The 24373-nt window shown below is 38.3% G+C and overlaps 1 protein-coding gene across 1 annotated transcript in view; it reads left to right on the top strand.

The window, feature by feature from the left end:
- Window positions 1-1724: 1724 nt before the first annotated feature.
- Window positions 1725-24373, top strand: part of LOC124712219 (esterase FE4-like) — a 123228-nt gene continuing 100579 nt past the window's right edge. Inside the window, 2 exon segments of the mRNA XM_047242516.1 lie at window positions 1725-1781; window positions 4443-4583. Of these exon segments, the coding sequence (XP_047098472.1) occupies window positions 1725-1781; window positions 4443-4583 (198 nt within the window).

Raw genomic sequence — 24373 nt, 5'->3', positions numbered from 1 at the left:
TCCATTCACGCCTGTCGCGACACCACTGGAGGCGGGCTGCACGATGTTGGAGCATGAGCGGAAGATGGCCTAACGGTGAGCGGGACCGTAGCCCAGCTTCATGGAGACGGTTGCGAATGGTCCTCGCCGATACCCCAGGAGCAACAGTGTCCCTAATTTGCTGGGAAGTGGCGGTGCGGTCCCCTATGGCACTGCGTAGGATCCTACGGTCTTGGCGTGCATCCGTGCGTCGCTGTGGTCCGGTCCCAGGTCGACAGGCACGTGCACCTTCCGCCGACCACTGGCGACAACATCGATGTACTGTGGAGACCTCATGCCCCACGTGTTGAGCAATTCGGCGGTACGTCCACCCGGCCTCCCGCATGCCCACTATACGCCCTCGCTCAAAGTCCGTCAACTGCACATACGGTTCACGTCCACGCTGTCGCGGCATGCTACCAGTGTTAAAGACTGCGATGGAGCTCCGTATGCCACGGCAAACTGGCTGACACTGACGGCGGCGGTGCACAAATGCTGCGCAGCTAGCGCCATTCGACGGCCAACACCGCGGTTCCTGGTGTGTCCGCTGTGCCGTGCATGTGATCATTGCTTGTACAGCCCTCTCGCAGTGTCCGGAGCAAGTATGGTGGGTCTGACACACAGGTGTCAATGTGTTCTTTTTTCCATTTCCAGGAGTGTATTTCTATTTGTACATATTTCTGTGTTGTAAGTTCATAGTCTGTTCAAGGAATTTCCTAAACATATGCAATAGTCATGACAAACGACCAGGAATGATACTCCACTATTTCAAAATGTCATCCAGAAACACATTTTAAATCATGCAAAGGAAAGTTGTGTAGAATCATTTCAATACTGAACTTTGATTTTCATTCAATATAAATCTATAGCTTAAGCACTACATTTGATAGAAATTAACAAAACCATGCTATGTAAGTTGAGAGATTTTGCTTCTTCATTTTCAGCATTTTCAAAAAATGTTGAACAGTTCATATAGAATAGAATATTAAACAGTTGATATAAAAGTATCTACTAATTATTATGAAGGGAGTTTCTGTTATTTTTTAAGACTGGATGTTCACAGGTGAGAGTCATTCATCTGCTGCAAATATGTTTAAAAACATCACATTATATGAAATAAATTTATTATTCAGAGCTTTTTGGGCATCAGTTACTCAGTGCTCTCTAGTAATATATGATTTTGATGGGTGTTAGTATCATAAAAGCTAGCCAGAAACTACTGGATAAAATGAATTCCATGAAAAATATGTAGGATAACAAAGTACACGTTTATGCTATTGGTTTATGACACCATGGTGCGACTATCAGATCATGAAAATATTTTACTGTGTAAATTTAACATCAGTTGTTAGATCTCTTTTGAATTTTTATAGTTTTCAAAATGAGTGCAGAAGTCGTAATATGTTTTGGATTACTCTGCTGGTAGGTGTGATCCTTTCACTTATTATCTAAGTGAGTGAGGCACAAACAAGAGTTTTTAAGATAAAGATATCAGTTTAAGATGTAAGTGCTTGAAAATCATGAAGCTCGCAAATGAGTTTGTTTGTTTCTGTATGAGTCTGATATGAAATTTTATTGCACTTAACTGCTGATAAAGTGTTAATGATAGATAAAAAAACACCTCAATCTATAAATATTAAATCAAATTGTTTTTAATGTCTAAGGAATCAAGTACACAGTACTAGTGCCTCATATTACTGGATAACATGATATCCAATTTAGAAAACTGCTTTGCAGTAATTTTCCTAATTCATTATTGTGTGGTAAGTTAGTCTTCCATTAAACAAAGTTTTCTAAATACAGGACAGATGTAAAAAGTTACTGTGATGTATATGGCTGCATCTTGAATTAGAAATTTAAGCCAGCAGAAGATTCAGTCACTAGATATTGTGGCAGATAGGTTTATACTTATAAATATTTCTTAAGTTACTATTCCATAATCTTTATTTGTTAAAAATGCACACTAATCATGGACTATGTCTCCGGGAAGTAATACTTGTGTGATCTGCTCTTGGGAAAATTTGTTTCAGCTGTATCCCCCCCTCTCCCTACCTCACCCACAATTACCCCCTCCCAGCCACCATCCCCCACCTCCACCTACCAAAAAAAGGAAATACCTGTGTGTAATTTGATTTATGAACTGAATAGAATTTTTAAAAATATTGTAGAAGTGCTAATGTCTAGCTCCAAATATTCTTTAATATTACATTGAAACAATGTCTCTAAGCATTATTTTAATTTATTTATGAATAAGGCAGTCTTTTCAGTGTTAATAATACTATTTGAAAGTTTCCAGAATGAACTTGAAAGTTTCTTGTGCAGATTAAAATTATAGCTTTTCTGGGGATCTTGATAGTTAAAAATGTGTAGCAGAAGAAGCTTCAAAGCTTTATTTGGGTTTTCATACAGAGGTGGTTTTCTTCGCAAGGGTCACATTTTGCATCCATGTTTGCTTTAAAGAGAAATACATTTTGAAAAGTTACGTCACAAAATTACTCATCTTTTCTCCTTTTATACATGTTTTGGTGAAGTTTCTGTAGAAGTATGTTTTCTTTTATTTGTATTTTTAACTTTTGTTGTTACTTGTGTCACTGTCTGTCTTCTGCAGTACGGTAGTCATCTGCAATTTTTGTTGCTCCCATATTGTGGGAAAATTGGGAGATCTCTTAAATGTATCATGAAAGACCATACAGTGTGTGCTGTAGATACACTTAATGGCAGAACAGCTAAGTGTGCCATAAACAAGGATTATTTTAATGGCAGAGTAGTTAAGAAATAAAATGTAAGTTAAAAAGTTAAATAACAATATCATGGGAAGGGAAGTTGCTACTCACCATATAGTGGAGATACTGAGTTGCAGACAGGCACAACAAAAAGACTCTCACAATTATAGCTTTTGACCAGTAAGGCCTTCTTCAACAATAGACACACACACACACACACACACACACACACACAAACACACACACACACACACACACACACAAACACACACATATTCACGCAAACACAACTCACACACTCACGTTGCATTTGCGTGTGTGTGTGTGTGTGTGTGTGTGTGTGTGTGTGTGTGTGTGTGTGTGTGTGAGTCTATTGTTGACAAAGGTCTTAACAGCTGAAAGCTGTAATTGGGAGAGTCTTTTTGTTGTGCCTATCTGCAACTCCGTGTTTCCGCTATATGCTGAGTAGCAGCTTTCCTTCTCATGATATTATTACATTCCATCCTGGATTTTTCATTGTTTAAGAAGTTAAATGTATCATAAACAGTGATACTGTCTGTGTTATGAACACAGTTGGTACAGTTTTGGCAATGTGTGAACTACAAAAATGACAGGTGAGAAACTATGAAATATCATCTGTACTGCAGAGGTCAGACAGCAATATGAAAAACAGTATATACCACAAGAAAGTTAAAAGAAAAGTTACTGATAATGGAAAAACTTGAGAAAAGATTATTATTTGAAGAAAAAACAAAAATTTGGCTATTTATCAAGGCCAAATCTATAAAAACTTACTTACACCTTGTACAAATAAATACAAACATTAGAAGCAGTCAGCTGTACTATGGAAAAGTACAGCGTTTTTTCTGCTCTGTATATTCATTTTTAAGTGACAGTTTTGAATCTATTGTAGTTTACCACAGTTGCAATTATTTGTTTCATTAATAAACAGAAGTTTTGAAAAAGAATTTGAATTAACTGAGACACTAGAAGTGACATCCAATTTCCAACTTTCAACTAAAAAAAGGGACCATAATTCTACAGGGATTTGTATTTGCTTTCTGGCATATGGGTAGTTATTGAGTACCTCAAAAATACAGAACCATGATTGTCTGGCAAACACTTTTGGTTCAATGAGTAGATTGTCAAAGAGTTTTAGAGCTGTGTATTTTCAAAATCAACCTTAGTAGATGATCTTGTATCTCTGTTGCTCTATTACTTTATTCTGATATAGTTTTTCAATGTTCCTTTGCCACTACAAAGTATATCCAACCAATTTCTTTTCTTTTACATAATTAGCACACAGTTATTAGTATGTTTATTTGGTTATTTTTAAGTTCAAGGCTATTTTAAAGTAATGTCTGTAATTAGTTTTAGAAAAGGTTTTATTACATTCTTCATGTTATAATAGATGTTCATATGCCAGGATGCCACTGTGTACTGAGAGAAGCTGAAAAGTAGTTAACTTACAGTACTCACATTAATAGGAATGTGATTAAAATAAGGAGTTTAATTTCTACATTTTATTGTAAAAGAAGAAGTTGCTGTTAACTATCCATATGTCTGAGTGACTAGAGTTATTGGGGTAATTCAAGACATAGCCTAAACAAAGGCAGCATTAAGAGTTAATAAGATTTGGCATTTGAAACTAAGCACTTTAAAATATTGCTTTTAAGTTTCATTTCAGTTGAACATTTTCAGGCACAAAGCAACTATGTCACCATTCAAACATCCCTTGGCAGTCTTAGAGGTCAGTCAGAACAGTCTGTATCAGGGAAAACTATGTATACTTTCAAAGGAGTGCCCTATGCAGAGCCTCCTGTTGGAACACTGCGTTTCCAGGTAAACAAATGGCTTTTCAAGCTCATTTCCATAATTTTTCCTTATAACTGTACCTATATTCTGACTGTTACAGTATTTACTGCTTAATATTTTTATATTTATTTGAATGAAAGTTTGCTAATGACAAAAATAATCAGTTTTTACAGGTTTCGAAAATTATTATGATACTTGTTGATATTGTGAATAATCTCAAGCAATCATCATAAAAATGCATAATACACACATCAAAACAAGTATCACAGACACAGTCCATTTGACTGACATATCGTATTGTCTGTAGTTCAACAATGCCTAGACACTCAATAACATGGTTTGAATAGTGTTTGCATTGTTACTTTGTGCCAGGAAGGGCTCTCAACAAGGGAAATGTCCAGGCATCTTGGGGTGAACCAAAGTGATGTTGTTCAGTCATGGAAGAGATACAGAGAGACAGGAACTGTCAATGATATGCCTCGTTCAAGCAGCCCAAGGGCTATTACTGCAGTGGAGGACTGCTACCTACGGATTGTGGCTCAGAGGAACCCTGAAAGCAGTGCCACCATGTTGAGTAATCCTTTTTATGCAGCCACAGGACATTGTGTTATGACTCAAACTGTGTGCAATAGGCTACTTGATGTGCAACTCACTCTCAACATCCATGGTTAGATCCATCTTTGCAACCATGACACCACGCAGTGCAGTATGGATGGGCCCAACAACATACCAAATGGACTGCTCAGGATTGGCATCACGTTCTCTTCACTGATGAGTGTTGCATATGCTTTCAATTAGACAATCGTCAGAGACATGTTTGGAGGCAACCTAGTCAGGCTGAATGCCTTAGACACACTGTCCAGCAAGTGCAGCAAGGTGGAGGTTCCCTGCTGTTTTGGGGTGGCATTATGTGGGGCTGACAGATGAAGTTGGTGGTCATGGAAGGCGCTGTAATGGCTGTATGATACGTGAATGCCATCCTCTGACCAGTAGTGGAACCATATCAGCAGCATATTGCCGAGGCATTCATCTTCATGGACTGACAATTTGTGCCCCCATCGTGCACATCTTGTGAATGACTTTCGTCAGGATCACAAAATCACTCAACTAGAGTGGCCAGCCTGTTCTCCAGACATGAACCCTATCTAAAATGCCTGGGATAGATTTAAAAATACTGTTTATGGACGACATGACCTACCAAACATGCTGAGGGATCTACACCAAATCACCATTGAGGAGTGAGACCATCTGGACCAACAGTGCAAATGTCAGTTTTTTCAGAAACAAGTAGAATACCTTAGACACTTGCTCAGCAAAGAAGGGATATAACCTACTGACCGCATTGTCATAGCTATTGACACCCTAGAAAGTTACAGGAGCTGCAGGGTTGTATGAGGAAAATGAATTATTATCCTAAGTTTCTTCCCACAAGTGGCTCATATTATGCCGCTGTTAAACAAGTCATAGAAGAAAGGTATTCACTACAGGTGAACAACTGTCTGTGAGAATGCTTTTACACAGTTGAAGCACCTGCTGCAGCATCTGCTGCCTTACACCCTTTTCCCCATCACGTCAACTGGTTTTAGCTGAAGATACCTCTCCATATGACTCTGGTGCAGTACAGTGCTGGACATAGGAATGATGACAGTACTGTGGAACTGACACCCATTCAAAAGAACTGCTCGCAGATGGAAAAAGAAGCTTTGATGATTATCTTTGCAATTAGGAAATTCCATGTTTAGCCATTTTAGACCAAGTTTACACTTATTACAGTCCACAGCCTGTTGGTAGTGCTCTTTGGCCCAAGTCCCTATTTTTGGAGCAATACAATGGCTCCAGCATTAGGTACTTTATCTCAGCTCTTACAATTAAACCAACCACAATGTAACACACAAATGTCGACACACTATCTACCTGCCTGTGGAACCAGACCTGGCCTTTAACTATAAGAAGATCTCATGGCTGCACATAGATGTGGAATGATGACATGTCTGGGTTGGGTTTTCCATTATGTCTGCTCAGATCAGTGCTGTGACCCTATATTAGACCTTGTCATGCACTATATGCTCCATGAATGGCCTTCATATTTTCCCAAGAGTGCCAGTCTGGACCTCCAGGACCAGAATCACCTCTCTCACTGTTTCTCGTCATCACTGATGTTCTCCTGCTCAACACTGATGCAGATGCTGTGACATCATCCTGGCCATCCAGTGTAGCCTCAAGTTTAACTACTCCTTCATTATAGGCACTGTGGTATGTCACAAATGAAGGGTCTCATGTGTCAACATGCATACTGGCCAGGACTGAACAAGGATGTGGAAGCCATGGCATTCAGCTGTTTTGATGGCACTCAGCACATTGCTACTCCAGCCCGATATTTTGTCCCTCAGCCCATCCCCCATCCCCAATGGGACCACATTAACTTGAATTTTGCAGTCCTCTTTCTGGATTCCAAGTGGCTCACTGTCATACATGCCTACTCTAACTGCTCATACATTGTCCGCATGCTATCCACCATAGCAGATGCCACAATTATTGTGATCACTTAGATTATCATCATCAAAAGACTTCCCTGCACCACTGTGACAGACAATGGCCCTCAATTAATGGTGACAGCTTTCAGCCAATTCTGCATTTCAAATGGCATCAAATACCTCTATAGTCTGCTGTTTCACCCAACCTCCAATGGTGTGGCAGAGCATATGGTGTGAGCATTAAACAGCAAACTCATGACATTTCTGAGCATGTATAGGACCACTCCCCATTCATGACTGTAGCCCAGCAGAGTTCCTCTGTGGATGGGAACTGAATACTCTCCTCTGTCTCCTAGACCTACAGCCACAGGATCTCTGTATCTGGGCACAGCAGTGCAGGCACACTCAAATGAGGTAAATGTTGCATGAATGTTGGCTATGATGGTTACCAACTATTGGCAACGCCTCATGATGGTTGGCACTTTGAGGGATTTGGAGCACTGTCGTACAACCAAGTCCATCCAGCCCTATCAACTGCACCTCCATGGATGGAAACACGAAAGTCGAGGCCTCACTGCAGCCACTGTACCCTCATCTGATGTCACCCATGTTGCTGCAACCCATCACTGCCGGACATCTCCAGCTCCTCCCATCTGCCAGAGGGCTTCAGTGCTGGAACACCAATTGTGCCACATGTTCACAGCATTTGCCAAGTCATTTCATCCCCTACATGACCATTTCGGGAGGGAGCTATCTGGTATCCTGACCCAGGGATTTTGAAAGCCCTTCAGAGGGCATGGACTTTAATGACAACTAGTCAAATGCAATGCTACATCTGCAAGCAGTGATACTGCCATTGCAGCACTGGCCACAGAATCATGCAAGCAGCTGGCCTATCAGTGCTTGCAGTCACTCTTTAAAGCTAGCACTGCAGTTCTGTCTTCAGCTGTGATCTTGCTGTGGTCTTGTATCGTCATCACTACACATCATTGTTTTGCTCATAGGATTTGCCACACTTTTGTTTTTCATTCTTGGATACTCATTTGGACTTTTTATTCAGTGTACTGTCTCCATTGTCCATCTTCCTCATGTCGTTTCCCTCTTGTTCACACTTGGTAACTTCCTAATGATGGTTGTGGCCAGCGGGCCAGCTTCTGTGGGTTCTTGAGTCATTTCTTGTGTTGTCAGATTCTGGTCACCATGGTAACTAAAGAAGCAGGAATGGAAATCAGCTTAAGAGAAAGTGACATAATGAAAACTAGTAGAAAAACAAAAATGTTGAAACATGTAAGTTGTAATGAAAACATTACTAAAGAGGCAGATACTAGGGTAGAAGCTAACCAGGAAAGGAAACAGTCAAGGAAAATATTTTGGAGAGGATAGAAAATTGTTCAAAATTTTATTATTGTGTATCAGACTTAATCATGAATTGGAAAATACCTGCCAAAACAAAGAGCATGATATGTCAGTCATATTGTCTGCCAATTTTGACCTATGGCTCAAGGTGTTGGACCTAGATGAAGAAAGAGCAGAGTAGAGTACAAGCAACAAAGATGCACTTTCTGTGGGGGATCCTGGGTAAGAAGAGAAATGATAGGATAAGAAATGAAACAATACAAAATACACTTCAGATCAGTCCCCTAAAGGAATCTATGGGGAGAAATAGGGTGAAATGACTTGGCCTTATTAAAAGATGGACAAAGAAAGACTATAAAAAAGAGCTACTGAATGGACAGAATATGAAAGAAGACCAATTAGAAGACCACAATCAAAATGGGGAGACCAGATGAAAGATGATGTGAATCAGATGGGACTACAATGAGAGGAAATTCTGAACAGTAGAGTGTGGGAAAAAGAGAAGATTTGAAGAAGCTTAGGAAACACCTTGCATAAGGAGAAACATTTCAGAAAGAAGAAGAAGAAAAGAAGAAGTCACTGAGTGCCATTGAAGGAGAACAGAGGGATGAGACAAAATTTTATATCACAAAGCAGGAGCATGTGTAAATGTGTCTTGTGCAGACTGAGCTGGGGCAACCTGGAGCAGAAACAGCCCCTTGGATGGCTTCCCATGATTTTCATGTTAACAGCCTCCACTAGCCTCATAAGGAGATTTCAGTCATATGCTCTTGCCCTGGTTTTCCTTCATGAGTATAACCTGTTAGCACCATACCATGATACCCACCCAGTGTTGGTAGGCTCTTCATCTTCTTTTGCTGTGCTGAATTCATATGTTTCCTTGGTTTGCTTTGCTCCTTTTCTTGAGATTGTAGTAGTACATGCAGTATTCATCCAAGGTGATGAGGCAGCTAAAGAAATCATCTAGATTGGCCTGACACAGCTGCAACATTTTCATACTGCATCAAGTTGGCAAGCTTTTTCAGTGTGTGTGAGCAGCCACAGAAACCTGTGGACAGCAATTTTTGACATATACAAAATGTCAAGTAAGAGGCTAAAAACTGATCCATGACTGAGTTCTGATATGCTGTCTCTGAACACCAGGGCCTCAACTCCTCTTGCAGTTCCCAGTTCTTCACAGATAGATGGCCAGCAACTTTTTTATTTGTTAATTAGTCTTGTTCATCCCACTGGAAGCATCTGTGTCACTTCATATACTTCCATCCTCTCAACATGGATTGCTGCAGAAAATGACTTGTCACGAGATACTCCATTGTGGCAATGGGCTGCACTATTTTGTTTTGGTTTCTCTAGTGGCATGTTATGGTGCTGCTGTGGAAGATTTCAGTGTGTATTTGGACTACAGTCATGTGTTTGGAAGCTTACAAAAAATTAATTGCATAAATTACTTTAGAAGGGATAATTAAAACTTTATGATTATCCCTCAGGTAACTTGTAATCATATGATTTGGAGCTCTCCAATGTCATCAGTTTCTCAACACTATTGGCACTTATGCCCATTAAATATCACAAAATCAATTTAATGCTCAAAGAAGCTAATAGGCAACATAACAATACCTTTGAATCTTCAAGACATGTCATATATCTTCAATGCTTGGATTCACATACCAGCTATAATAATAAGAAGAAGAAAAGTTATTTTGTTCACACTGAATGGTTGTTTCTTGAGGTAAACATAAATTTATAGTTTTCGAAAAGTATCCTGTTTTGAGGTCAGCCACTTTGGCCAACATTTCTCCATTCTTGTGATTCTAAGCAGCACTAATGTTCTGTGAAAAAAACGAACTCAAAATTGCAATGACAGTTCTAAGACACAAATTGAGTAAAATAGACAATCAAAAGGTGATTGTGATAGTCATACCACATAGGCACGTCCTTACAAGATCTTCTGTTATAAACAAAGAGATCCAAAAGGCCAACTTGACATACAGACAGATCTGCCAGTCCAATCCAAATGCTTCTTTCCTCAGCATAGATGACCTGGAAAGAAAACACTTAATAGCACATGGCATGAATTTGAATTAAAGAGGCAAATCATTACTCAGTCAGAGATTAAAGTGTTCCTGGAAAGTATTCGTCATAGAAAAGAGAACTGTGACACTGTTGCATTACCATCAGAAAAATGGCATGCAAAGTGTTGTACACAGCAGGGTCATCAAAGGGTGGCACAATCCTTCGTTACCAGCTGATCCAGAGGATGAGGGAACTGTCACTGCATATCCATCTGCACTCACAACAACTACAATAGCAGCTGAGCACACTAAAGATCTACCAGCAGAAGATGATAAAACAACTGTAATCCTCTTCACTCACAGCAACAATAGCAGTAGGAGACACAGAAACACCACCAAAAGAAAAAGAGAAAACAACTGCAGGTCAAATATGTAGTGTAAAAATTAGGGAAAAAATAGTGCCACCATCCCATCTGAAGTATTTTTTATGTCGGGCATGAAGAGGAAGAAACCACTATAATAAGTAGAACTAAATGTTTCACAGTATTTCATCAAAATATACAACCCATAAAGAATAAAGTTCAGCAACTAGAATTAGAATTGCAAAACTGGACTGCACCATTGTATGTATCACTGAATACTGGTGTAAGGAATATGAAATTGTATATTCTGCTTTAACATAATATGATCTGGCCTGTTCCTATAGCAGAAATTTCATGAAAGGCAGGGGTTCATGTATTTATGTGAATAAAGGTATTACATTTAAAATCAGAAAGAACCTTGTAGCATTAAGTGAAGACAAACATTTTGAATTATCTGCAGATGAAATATCAGAAAAGAGCATGTCAAAAAAATTAATTGTATTTTGTTTCGGTAGGTCTCGTAGTGGTACCGGTACTATGGACACATTTTATCAAAACGCAGTCAGATCTTGGACAAGATCTCCAGTCCAAAAGTTAACATTCTCATATGTGGGTATTTAAATATCAATACAGTGAAATTATATGACATTAGTAGTACATACTCCAATATGCTCTGCAGCTGTGGCATAACGTCACTCGTAAACTGTGCCAGTAGAGTGACTAAACAGTCGTCCTCAATAAAAGACCTTATGGCAACAGGCATAGAAGAAAGAAAGCACTGCAGGTTACTTACTCAAAATCTGGGCCTATCAGATCATCTCTGTCATATATTACAAGCAAATATTTATGTAAAAAAGTCTGCTGAACTGAATGCACACAAAAGGGTCTTCTCAGAACAAAACCTATGTCAGTTCTCATTCCAGCTACAGTATAAAAGGTGGAAGGAAGTGTATGCAGAAACAAATGTAAACAAAGAGTTTAATAAGTTCAGAACAATATATAAACTAAAATTTGAGGAAGCATTCCCCAAAACATGCCATTCCATTGGAACTTCCAAAAAAAGTATATTGTGACCAGAGGTATCAAGAAAATCATCTGAAACTCTAAAGTATCTCACATCCATCAAAAATAGCAAGACTGACCCAGCCTTTTCAAAATTTTATAAACATTATAGTAGATTTTATAGAAAGGTATTGGCATCCAGAAAAAAACTTAAAATTAATGAAAGCAAATAAAAAAGCAAAGAAATCTGGAACATAATCAAACAGTATACAGCAAATGTTGGACCAAAACACCTGGAAACACGGATTAAAAACAAAGTTGTTCACAAATGAACAAGCAAACTTTGTGATTGAATATTTCAGTGGCATTGCCAAGAAACTGCAAGAGAAATTTCCAGACACATATGCTCTACACCACCAGGACCAGCCACCACGCTCACTGGTGCTCTTTCCAACAACAGAGAAAGAGATGGCACTGGTAATACACCAATTGTTGTTGTTGTTGTTGTGGTCTTCAGTCCTGAGACTGGTTTGATGCAGCTCTCCATGCTACTCTACCCTGTGCAAGCTTCTTCATCTCCCAGTACCTACTGCAGCCTACATCCTTCTGAATCAGTTTAGTGTATTCATCTCTTGGTCTCCCTCTACGATTTTTACCCTCCACGCTGCCCTCCGGTACTAAATTGGTGATCCCTTGATGCCTCAGAATATGTCCTACCAAGTGATCCCTTCTTCTAGTCAAGTTGTGCCACAAACTTCTCTTCTCCCCAATCCTATTCAATACTTACTCATTAGTTATGTGATCTACCCATCTAATCTTCAGCATTCTTCTGTAGCACCACCTTTCACAAGCTTCTATTCTCTTCTTGTCTAAACTATTTATCGTCCATGTTTCACTTCCATACATGGCTACGCTCCATACAAATACTTTCAGAAATGACTTCCCAACACTTAAATCTATACTCGATGTTAACAAATTTCTCTTCTTCAGAAACACTTTCCTTGCCATTGCCAGTCTACTTTTTATATCCTCTCTACTTCGACCATCATCAGTTATTTTGCTCCCCAAATAGCAAAACTCCTTTACTACTTTAAGTGTCTCATTTCCTAATCTAATTCCCTCAGCATCACCCAACTTAATTCCACTACATTCCATTATCCTCATTTTGCTTTCATTGATGTTCATCTTATACCCTCCTTTCAAGACGCTATCCATTCCATTCAACTGCTCTTCCAAGTCCTTTGCTGTCTCTGATATAATTACAATGTCATCGGCGAACCTCAAAGTTTTTATTTCTTCTCCATGGATTTTAATACCTACTCCGAATTTTTCTTTTGTTTCCTTCACTGCTTGCTCAATATACAGATTGAATAACATCGGGGAGAGACTACAACCCTGTCTCACTCCCTTCCCAACCTCTGCTTCCCTTCGATGCCCCTCGACTCTTATAACTGCCATCAGCTTTCTGTACAAATTGTAAATAGCCTTTCGCTCCCTGTATTTTACCCCTGCCATCTTCAGAATTTGAAAGAGAGTATTCCAGTCAACATTGTCAAAAGCTTTCTCTAAGTCTACAAATGCTAGAAACGTAGGTTTGCCTTTCCTTAATCTAGCTTCTAAGATAAGTCATAGGGTCAGTATTGCCTCATGTGTTCCAACATTTCTACGAAATCCAAACTGATCTTCCCCGCGGTCGGCTTTTACTAGTTTTTACATTCGTCTGTAAAGAATCCACATTAGTATTTTGCAGCCGTGACTTATTAAACTGATTGTTCAGTAATTTTCACATTTGCCAACACCTGCTTTCTTTGGGATTGGAATTATTATACTTTTCTTGAAGTCTGAGAGTATTTTGCCTGTTTCATACATCTTGCTCACCAGATGGTAGAGTTTCGTCAAGACTAGCTCTCCCAAGGGTGTCAGTAGTTCTAATGGCATGTTGTCTACGACCGGGGCCTTGTTCCGACTCAGGTCTTTCAGTGCTCTGTCAAACTCTTCATGCAGTATCGTATATCCCATTTCATCTTCATCTACATCCTCTTCCATTTCCATAATATTGTCCTCAAGTACATCGTCCTTATATAGACCCTCTATATACTCTTCACGCAGTATCGTATCTCCCATTTCATCTTCATCTACATTCTCTTCCATTTCCATAATATTGTCCTCAAGTACATCGCCCTTGTATAGACCCTCTATATACTCCTTCCATCTTTCTGCTTTCCCTTCTTTGCTTACAACTGGGTTTCCATCTGAGCTTTTGATATTCATACAAGTGGATCTCTTTTCTCTTAAGGTCTCTTTAATTTTCCTGTAGGCTGTATCTGTCTTACCCCTAGTGAGATAGGCTTCTGCATCCTTACATTTCTCCTCTAGCCATGCCTGCTTAGCCATTTTGCACTTCCTGTCGATCTCATTTTTAAGACGTTTGTATTCCTTTTTGCCTACTTCATTTACTGCATTTTTATATTTTCTCCTTTCATCAATTAAATTGCATTTTTATATTTTCTCCTTTTATCAATTAAATTCAGTATTTCTTCTGTCACCCAAGGATTTCTACTAGCCCTCGTCTTTTTACCTACTTGATCCCCTGCTGCCTTCACTACTTCATCCCTCAAAGCTACCCATTCTTCTTCTACTGTATTTCTTTCCGCCATTCCTGTCAATTGTTCCCTTATGCTCTCCCTGAAACTCTCTACAACCTCTGGTTTAGTCAGTTTATCCAGGTCCCATCTCCATAAATTCCCACCTTTTTGCAGTTTCTTCAGTTTTAATATACAGTTGATAACCAATAGATTGTGGTCAGAGTCCACATCTGCCCCTGGAAATGTCTTACAATTTAAAACCTGGTTCCTAAATCTCTGTCTTACCATTATATGATCTATCTGATACCTTTTAGTATCTCCAGGGTTCTTCCATGTATACAACCTTCTTTCATGAATCTTAAAACAAGTGTTAGCTATGATTAAGTTGTGCTCTGTGGAAAATTCTACCAGGCACCTTCCTCTTTCATTTCTTAGCCCCAATCCATATCCACCTACTACATTTCCTTCTCTCCCTTTTCCTACTGCCGAATTCCAGTCACCCATGACTATTAAATTTTCGTCTCCCTTCACAATCTGAATAATTTCTTTTATTTCATCATACATTTCTTCAATTTCTTCGTCATCAGCAGAGCTAGTTGGCATATAAACTTGTACTATTGTAGTAGGTGTGGGCTTCGTATCTATCTTGGCCACAATAATGCATTTCACTATGCTGTTTGTAGTAGCTTACCCGCATTCATATTTTCCTATTCGTTATTAAATCTACTCCTGCATTACCCCTATTTGATTTTGTGTTTATAACCCTGTAGTCACCTGACCAGAAGTCTTGTTCCTCCTTCCACCGAACTTCACTAATTCCCACTATATCTAACTTTAACCTATCCATTTCCCTTTTTAAATTTTCTAACCTACCTGCCCGATTAAGGGATCTGACATTCAACGCTCCGATCCGTAGAACGCCAGTTTTCTTTCTCCTGATAACGACATCCTCTTGAGTATTCCCTGCCCGGAGATCCGAATGGGGGACTATTTTACCCCTGGAATATTTTACCCAAGAGGACGCCATCATCATTTAACCATACAGTAAAGCTGCATGCCCTCGAGAAAAATTGCGGCCGTAGTTTCCCCTTGCTTTCAGCCGTTCACAGTACCAGCACAGCAAGGCCATTTTGGTTAGTGTTACAAGGCCAGATCAGTCAATCATCCAGACTGTTGCCACTGCAGCTACTGAAAAGGCTGCTGCCCCTCTTCAGGAACCACACGTTTGTCTGGCCTCTCAACAGATACCCCTCTGTTGTGGTTGCACCCATGGTACGGCTATCTGTGTCGCTGAGGCACGCAAGCCTCCCCACCAACAGCAAGGTCCATAATTCATGGGGGGGGGGGGAGACTATGCACCAATTAAACAATATAAAAATGCACAGGGTTAGATGAGATCTTAGTAAGTGTCCTTAAGAAATTTATAAACAACATAAAACACCCTTGATAGTAATAATTAATGAATGTTTCAGATCTGGCTGCATTCCTGAATATATGAAACATGCAAAAGTAATACCAATACTAAAAAAAAGGTGATCCATAAAATATAGAAAACCACAGACCAATTTCTTTATTATCTTGCATGTCCAAAACAATAGAAACCTTAATGAAAAATAGACCAATGAAGTACTTGAGTAAATACAATCTTTTATGCAATGAACAATTCAGTTTCAGGCAAACAAGAATAACGCAGTCAGCTATAAAACAGTTAACTAAAGTTGTACTCAAAGCACTAGATAAGAGTGAGAATGCAATAGGCATTTTCTTTTTTGGATCCATCAAAGTCATTTGACATGGCTGAACACAGGAGTTTACTATGCAAATCAGAAATATTAGTAATAATGTGTATGGCACGGAATTGGTTTAACGCAAATATGACTGACTGGGTGCAAAGAGTTGAAATCTCACATATTTCTAAAAGACTACTTGTAAAACGCAAATCAGACCCGAAATATATTAGTATAGGTGTCCCCCAGGGAAGTGTACTGGCTCCAATCCTCTTCCTTATATACATAAATGATTTCCCACAGAGTATCAGGTACAGAAAAAAAATACTATTTGCTGATGACCATAGTGATTACAGATAAAAATTCAATTCAGTTAGCAAAAAAACCCAATGAAGCTCTCAGAGACATCCACAACTGGTCTCTAAGGAATGGAGTAACTTCAAATGTGAATAAGACAAAACAGATAAATTTCTGACTAAATAAAAAACCCAATGATACTATATTAAAAGTAAATAATAATGAACTAGATTGTGTAACTGATACCAAATTCTTGAATGTAGATTGTCAGCTGAAATGGACAGAACATGTGTGAATTTTGGCAAAGAAGTTATCCTCAGCATGTTATGCCCTGGCAAGGCTTGCAACTGTGTGCAGCATTTCATGCCTCAAAGTAGCCCACTTTGGATATATGCATTCAGTCCTCAGTTATAGGCTAATGTTTTGGGGAATAAGTGCTGGGAATATACAGACTGTATTCAAGATACAGAAAAGAGGTGTATGAATGGTAGCCAATAGCTGTAATAGAGCACACAGTAAAGATTTATTCAAAAAGCTAGAAATTCTGACAGTTCAACCTGAATACATCTATCAAAACATTATGTACATAAGAAAAAATCTTAATCTGCACACCAAAAACAGCACAATACAGGACCATGGAACCAAATCCAGACAGTATTTACATCCAAACAGAAGAAACAAATCATAAACTCAAAATAGGGTATTATATTATGGAATAATATTGTACAATAGATTGCCACAAGAAATAAAAGATTCAAATGACCCATGTACCTTTAGCCAAAGTGTGAAAAAATATTTGCCACATTAGTAGCTACTACTCTGCAAATGAAAATTTAATAATTTTTAAACTGTAGCTTAATGTTCATGAACAGTGCACTATGTAGCAATTCTGTGATATTATTAGAAAAATAGAACTAACTAAAATACTGTAAGGGGAATGTTTATATTAATAAGAAGTATTGAACAAACATTTGATGGCATCCATACAATGTATATTGTTCTATGGATGAAAAAAAAAATCAATCAGTGAATTGATTCTATCCATTGACCACAATTCTGGAAGACCTGCAAAATATCCATTTAAAGCTGACATCACACCAATATTCCACTCCAAATGTGTTTCAGCAACAAATTATGTCAGATGTGGGAATATCTGGAAGCCAAAGAATGCCAAATCTGATAAACAGGATGGATGTTTCAACAATTTTTACCCATTGCCAAAGCACATTTCTGGGCAAGTGTATTTCCTGACAAACTAAAAAAAATTACTGACCTCTGTGCATCCATCTGGTGTAGGTGTCTTGTGTAGTATTGATTTCACCTTTTCTTTGATTTCCAACTGTCCTCTTCCTTTCTTTTTTTTCCTATCTCTGCTTGTAAAGTGACAGATCCCTGTCTCACCTCCAGTTACAGATTAGTACACAGAATCAGATGAATTCTTGAAGTTCATCCTTCATGTAAAATGTCAATTACTTCATACTTCCTTCAGCTGTGCCTACAGTGTCAGCTGCCTCATAGTCCTTAATCACTACTTGTCCAGCAGCATGTCATGCAGTTTCTCAGCTTTTCATCTGTGGTTGCAGTTTTAAGACACGCTACATATGAATAATCTACAAACAGAAAAAAATTCTTTTTAAAATTAAAGAAGGTTAAATACTTTGTGAAATGATTTGTTTAAAAGGAAGAAATAAAAATAGATTAGAGAAACATTTGATGCATCTTTGAATGATGCTTAAAATCACCTTCAGTAAATGAGATGCTGGTTGAGAATTTAAAATTCAATGTTTAATTAGAGTCCTAGAATTTTAAAGGGTACTAAGGGAAATTTGTCTGGTGGTTTATGTAGCCTGTGCAGCCTGCTGTATGTGGCTTTGATGCATTTAAATCATATGTTTACAAAGGTGTAAAGAAGTAACAACAATTTCAGTCTCAAAAATTTTTCAGCAAAGAATCCTTCAAATATTAGGAAAAAGAATTTGCATTCCCAATTGGCTCCTCATTTTCTGTAGATGATTTTGAAACTCATTCAAAGATGCACCAAATGTTTCTCTAACTTATTTTATTACATTATTCTCAGATAAATCACTTCACAAAATAGTTTCTTTCTTTCCTTTTTTTAAAAACTTTTTTTTCATGTTTTGCTAAGAAATCTGTTCTTGAACTGCATTAAATGTAATACTTGATTTGAAATAGGCCATTTTATAAATCAAATATCACACCAATCCAATTTACTGAGTGCAAAATAGCTACACCTCGAAGAGCTGAACATTTTGACACCTCATTTGCTTTCACAGTATCTTCCATTCAAAAGTGATCTGAATTCAGTACTTGATTAAAAGGAAGCTATTTTTACAGTTAAATATCACACAAATGTAACTTTTAACGCATGAAACTGCTAAGCCTTGAAGAATTGAACTTTTTGACACTTCATTTACACAGGCAGCAATGGCTGCTTGTGAAATATTTCAGTGTTCACTCAAATTTTGCATAATTACCCTTATTTCTTTCATGCATTTTTTAAAATTTCAAACTAGTTGATACCCTATCTATTCAGTTCTCGCTGTTTGTTTGGTTATGGGCAAGAATCCATAGTGCAATTTTTCCTCAAACTTTTCTTAACAATCCAAATTACAGAGGGGTCCCAAAAAAATGTATTCACTGTTTAAAAGTCCATAACTTACAAACTAATTGACAGAGTTGTCTCATTTTTGGTGAAAGTGTAGCTTGAAGTCCAACTTAAAGATATCACTGTAGGTGTTCGAAATGGATACCATTAACATCCACACACAAACAATACCGCTGAACTACAGCATGAACTACTGACTACAACTTGTTCAGTTGGATATTTGCACATGAATGTATGATGGATTCTCAAAGTTCATCCAATGTGCCTGGCTTCTGTCGATAAACAACATCCTTTAGTGTTCCTCACGGGTAAAAGTCCAGAGGAGTTAGGTCTGGGGAATGTGGTGAATACTCCACAGCACCTCTACGTCCTATCCATCTTCCTGGTAGATTTTCGTTGAGATACGCCCTAACACAATTTTGGTAGTGGGTTGGGGCACCATCTTGTTGAAAGTAAACATTTCCATCTCCATACAAGTCTTGAATGGCAGGCAAAATGGATGTCTGAAGGTACACTTCACCGGTAACTGTGCTGTCAAAGAAGAATGGCCCAATCAAGCCCTGGTAAGACAACTCACACCACACATTTACTCCTGGCAAATTCAAGGCTTTGTCTACATGGGACATTCGGATTTTCGGCGGTCCAGTAGATGCAATAGTGGCAATGTACTGTACCACTGAGTTTGTACTATGGCTCGTCAGATCACACAATCTACTCTGCAAACTTTTCAGCGTTGCACACCGTATTAGTAAACCACTCGCAATACTCCACTCTATGATCTGGGTCGTCCTCGTTCATTACGTGTATCAATCATGGGAGGTAGCACTTCCACTTTGCTGTCATCAAAATTCACCGAATGCCTCAATGACTCACTCCGGTTTCATGGGCACACTGTCTCACAGACTTCTGTGGTGAGTGAGTGAATTGTTGTAACACATGACGGGAGTTAGCTGGACTTGTTACTGTTACAGGTCGTCCAGATCGTTGTTTGTGTACTTCTTTAACACAGCCTTCAGCTTCAAATTTGTCTCAAATGCAATGAATCGTTAAACACGTCTGTGGCTCTGTTTGATTCTCACTTTGCCATTGCCATTGAACCTCATTAATGCTTTCATACTTAAAATACCATTTCAAAACTGACCTCATTTCATCAAATGTAAGCCTTGTGCCAGCCATGTTTACTTGAGTAACTAGGTGCAACTAGGAACAAAACACTGACTATCTGGCGACTGTCATCTGACAAATCAAAACAATGCAATACAACGCTTGTGTGGCGATTGCTGGAACTACAAACTATTACACTACCAAAGATGAGACAACTCCGTCAATTAGTTTGCCAGTTATGGAGTTTTAAACAGTGGATACATTTTTTTGGACCCCTCTGTATTTTCAAACAAATTAAATGTTCTTTTGCAAAACTAAATTTCATGCTGCACAATTTGGTATCTCATTTTTCCATTTATTACTCTTTGTTGCTCTATGAAAATTCAGACAAAAACCTTTTGTGTAGTTTACAGAGAGTCATGTTTTTGTTATACTCAAGCAATTGCCTAATAAAGCCGCATCTGAATTGTCACCAATTCCTTAATCACAGGGAACAAAGAAGCAGACTCCTCTTAAAGCTTCATCAATTTTGGGTAAATTTCTGTCATCAGTAACTTGTCTGAAATTAAGATTTTTATGACAGCACAGTATTCCAGTTCATCTACTTGAAACACATGCAACATAAGTACCTCACAGAGTAATAGAAACAAAATTATCTCACCAATCAAGTGGACACAAGTTCTACATTATTGTGTAACATGTACCAACACATGGTAACAATAAATTTGTCAATACAAATGCATTTTTTGAGAAGCTGCGAAACTATATGTCTTTATTAATACCAATAAACTAAAGTAAGAATGGCAAGTTCACCAAGGAAACCCAGGTTTCAGGAAAACTTTCAAACAGACCCCCATATTATAAAACAAAATGATTGTGACAGACCTTGACAAAGGAGGAAGTCTATAAACAGTGTGCAAAGTGAAAAATAAAGTTTCAGCAGCTTTGGATGAACTAAAATTTGTCTGATTAAGGACTGCTGAGAGAGTCTAACATCACCAGTAGTTAACATTGTAAATCAATCATTCAATCAGGTTTGCTTTCGTAAGTACTTAAAATATACTAAATGATTGCCTATCTTTAAAAAAAAAGTGACAGTGAAAATGTAGAGAAGTGTGGGCCACTCCTACTACTATTGCGTTTTGCAAAAATAATAAGAACTATTTAAAAGATGGAATTTATGAGCTATTTCAATAAATAACATCCACTTTCCAATGAGCAAGTTTGGATCCCATTAGGGAAAGACACTGAACTGGCAACACTATACCTCACAAAACATGTCCTAAAAGCATTGGATAAATGGAACTGTTTGACAGTTATATTCCTTGGTTTTGTGTCACAAAATACTTTAAGTAAGTTAGATGAACTGAAAATAATGGGGGCAGGGTGGAAAAATAGTTCCAATCATATACAGAAAATCTGAGTACAGCTGACTGAAAATAACATATATAAAGTACATCTAACTATATTGAAAATACTTCTGAGTGGTGGAAGAGGAAAGAAGAAAGTGGAGGGAATAGTGGACCAGAATGATGGAGGAGGATAGTCAAGGTTCGAAAAAGGCGTTATATGGGATGATTAAAAGTAAGAGGAAGAATGGTATGACAGATTATGCTTGAATGGTGAACAAAAGTGGACAAGATGTAAAGAATAAGGAGGAACTCAAGAATATGTGGAAGGAGTATTTTGAAAACTCCTGAATGCAAATGGAGACCCAGATGAGGACGAACAAGCCGAGGAGAAAAAAGAGGAGGAACAGCAAATGGAAAAAGACCTTACATGGAGAGAAGTGGAAGAGGCATTGGACAAGATGAAGGGAGGGAAGTCACCAGATCTGGATGAGCTAAGTGTAGAGATGGCGAGAGCAGCAGGAGAGGTGGGGATACAATAGCTATATCGAGTAATGAAAATTGTGTGGAGACAGAAGATGATCCCAGAAGACTGGAAGAAGGGAATAATTGTCCCAATCTTTAAGAAGGGAAATAGAAAAGAGTGCAAGAACTATCAGAGGATAACATTGATGAGTCATTGTGCAAAGATTTTTGAGAAAATTTTGGAAGCACCAATTCAGGAAAAATTAGATGGAAGAATGAGAGAAGAACAACATGGCTTCAGAACAGGAAGGTTTACAGTGGATCTAATTTTTTGCTGTAAGACAACTGCAGGAACAGCACTATGAATATGGAATATATCTACTAATGGCCTTCCTGGACATTGAAAAAGCATATGATAGTGTACGTAGAGGCAAAGTGTGGAACGCCCTGGAGAACAGAGGAGTAGCAAAACAGATTATTTGGAGGATAAGAGAAATATACCATGGAAGTGTGAGCTGTGTGAAAGTGGGAGGAGAGAGATCAGTTTGGATTTAACAGAGGAATGGCTTGAGGCAGGGAAGAGCACTTTCACCATTACTCTTCATTGTAGTGATGGATGATGAGTACAGTAGCACAAGTAATTGGTGAAAGGAAGATGAAAGCTATGGTGTTTGCAGATGATCTGATGATTGGGGGAATAAGGAGGAGGAAGTACAAGAGCAGTTGGACGTATGGTAATGAACAGTACAAGAATAAGTGATGAAATTTAGAATAAGTAAGGCTGAGATGATTATCACAACAAGAAAGAAGGAGAGAGGAACAATGGGAAAAACAATTGGTAGGAAATGATTGAGGAGAGTGGAGAGTTTCAAGTACCTAGGAAGCCTGATACAGGAAAATGGAAAAAACGACAGCGAAATAAACGAGTGGGGGAGAAAAGCAAAAGCATTTTGGAAGAGTGTCAGAAGCCTGATATGGAGCAAGGATGTACCCCAAATCATTAAGAAGATTATATACCAGTCATACTATGTCCCGATCCTAACATATGCATCATAACCTGGGTTATGAAAGGAAGAGAGAAAAGAAAAGTACAAGCCAGTGAGGTGAAATTCTTGAGAAACAGTATTGGAGTGACAAAGATAGACAGGTTAAGAAAGGAGAGGATCAGAGAGTTAATGAAAGTGGAACCATGAGGAGATAGAGAAATCAAGGCTGAGATGGTATGCACATGTTAAGAGAATGGAGGAGAAGAGGATACCTAGGAGGATACATCAGATGAAACTGGAAGGAAAGAGATCAAGGGGAAGACCAAGAGACAGATGGGTGAAACGAGTCGAGGAATGCGTCCAGAAGAAGGGAGAAGACTGGACCAAGGTGAAGACAGAGAGATGGTGGCAAGACAGAAGACAATGGAGAGGCCTATGTTCCACAAAGACCTGGCCAGAGGCCGGGAACTGTCCATGATGATGATGATGACTTCTGACCCTAATACAGGAGCGGCACAGTGTAGTCTGCTAGGTCCAGTTCTCTTCCTAATTTACTTTAATGACTTCCCACAAAGCATCAGGCATGGGCAAACAATATTGCATGGAAATGACTCTAATGTACTGATCACTCACAAGTCACCACAAATGCTAAGAGAGAAAGCTGAAGAAACACTTAGCAGTGTATATAAGTGAGAGGCAAACAATAAAATCACACTTGATAGAAAGAAAATGAGCACTATGAAGTTCTTCATAAACAAAGAACCAGATTATAAGAACTGAAAATAAATAATGAATTCATAAAATGAGTGGAAAGCACAAAATTTCTTGGAATGCATGTTGACTATCAATATAGGTTGGAAGTAAATGTGAAAATACTTAATAATGGAATCACTACAGTAAGTTATGCACTCCAAATTTTACATAAAAAATACTGACTGCTGTATTAACATTTATTTAGTACATGATTATGAAACTTGAAATAGCTATATTTTACATCTAGAGAGAAAAATAAAGCTAGAACTGAGCAAATTTTATTGTACCATGCTATCAAATCATATAGAAATTGACACAGTTTCTAAATGACATGGACACTACCTGCTCTTTCAGAACAGAACTACAAAAATATTTACAAAATAAATTTTTATATGATAACAAAGTACCAGAATTAAAACAGATTACTTTATCTAAGAAGTTCTGTGTCATCATATATATGGAAATAATAAGTATATCTAAAAACAAAGATGATGTGACTTACCAAACAAAAGTGCTGGCAGGTCGATAGACACACAAACAAACACAAACATACACACAAAATTCAAGCTTTCGCAACAAACAGTTGCTTCATCAGGAAAGAGGGAAGGAGAGGGAAAGACGAAAGGATGTGGGTTTTAAGGGAGAGGGTAAGGAGTCATTCCAATCCCGGGAGCGGAAAGACTTACCTTAGGGGGAAAAAAGGACAGGTATACACTCAC

This window comes from Schistocerca piceifrons, chromosome 1, assembly GCF_021461385.2.
Source record: "Schistocerca piceifrons isolate TAMUIC-IGC-003096 chromosome 1, iqSchPice1.1, whole genome shotgun sequence".
NCBI classification, from domain to species: Eukaryota; Metazoa; Arthropoda; class Insecta; order Orthoptera; family Acrididae; genus Schistocerca; species Schistocerca piceifrons.
The sequence above is the reverse complement of the archived record's forward strand: the minus strand, read 5'-3'. Positions and strand labels throughout refer to the sequence as shown.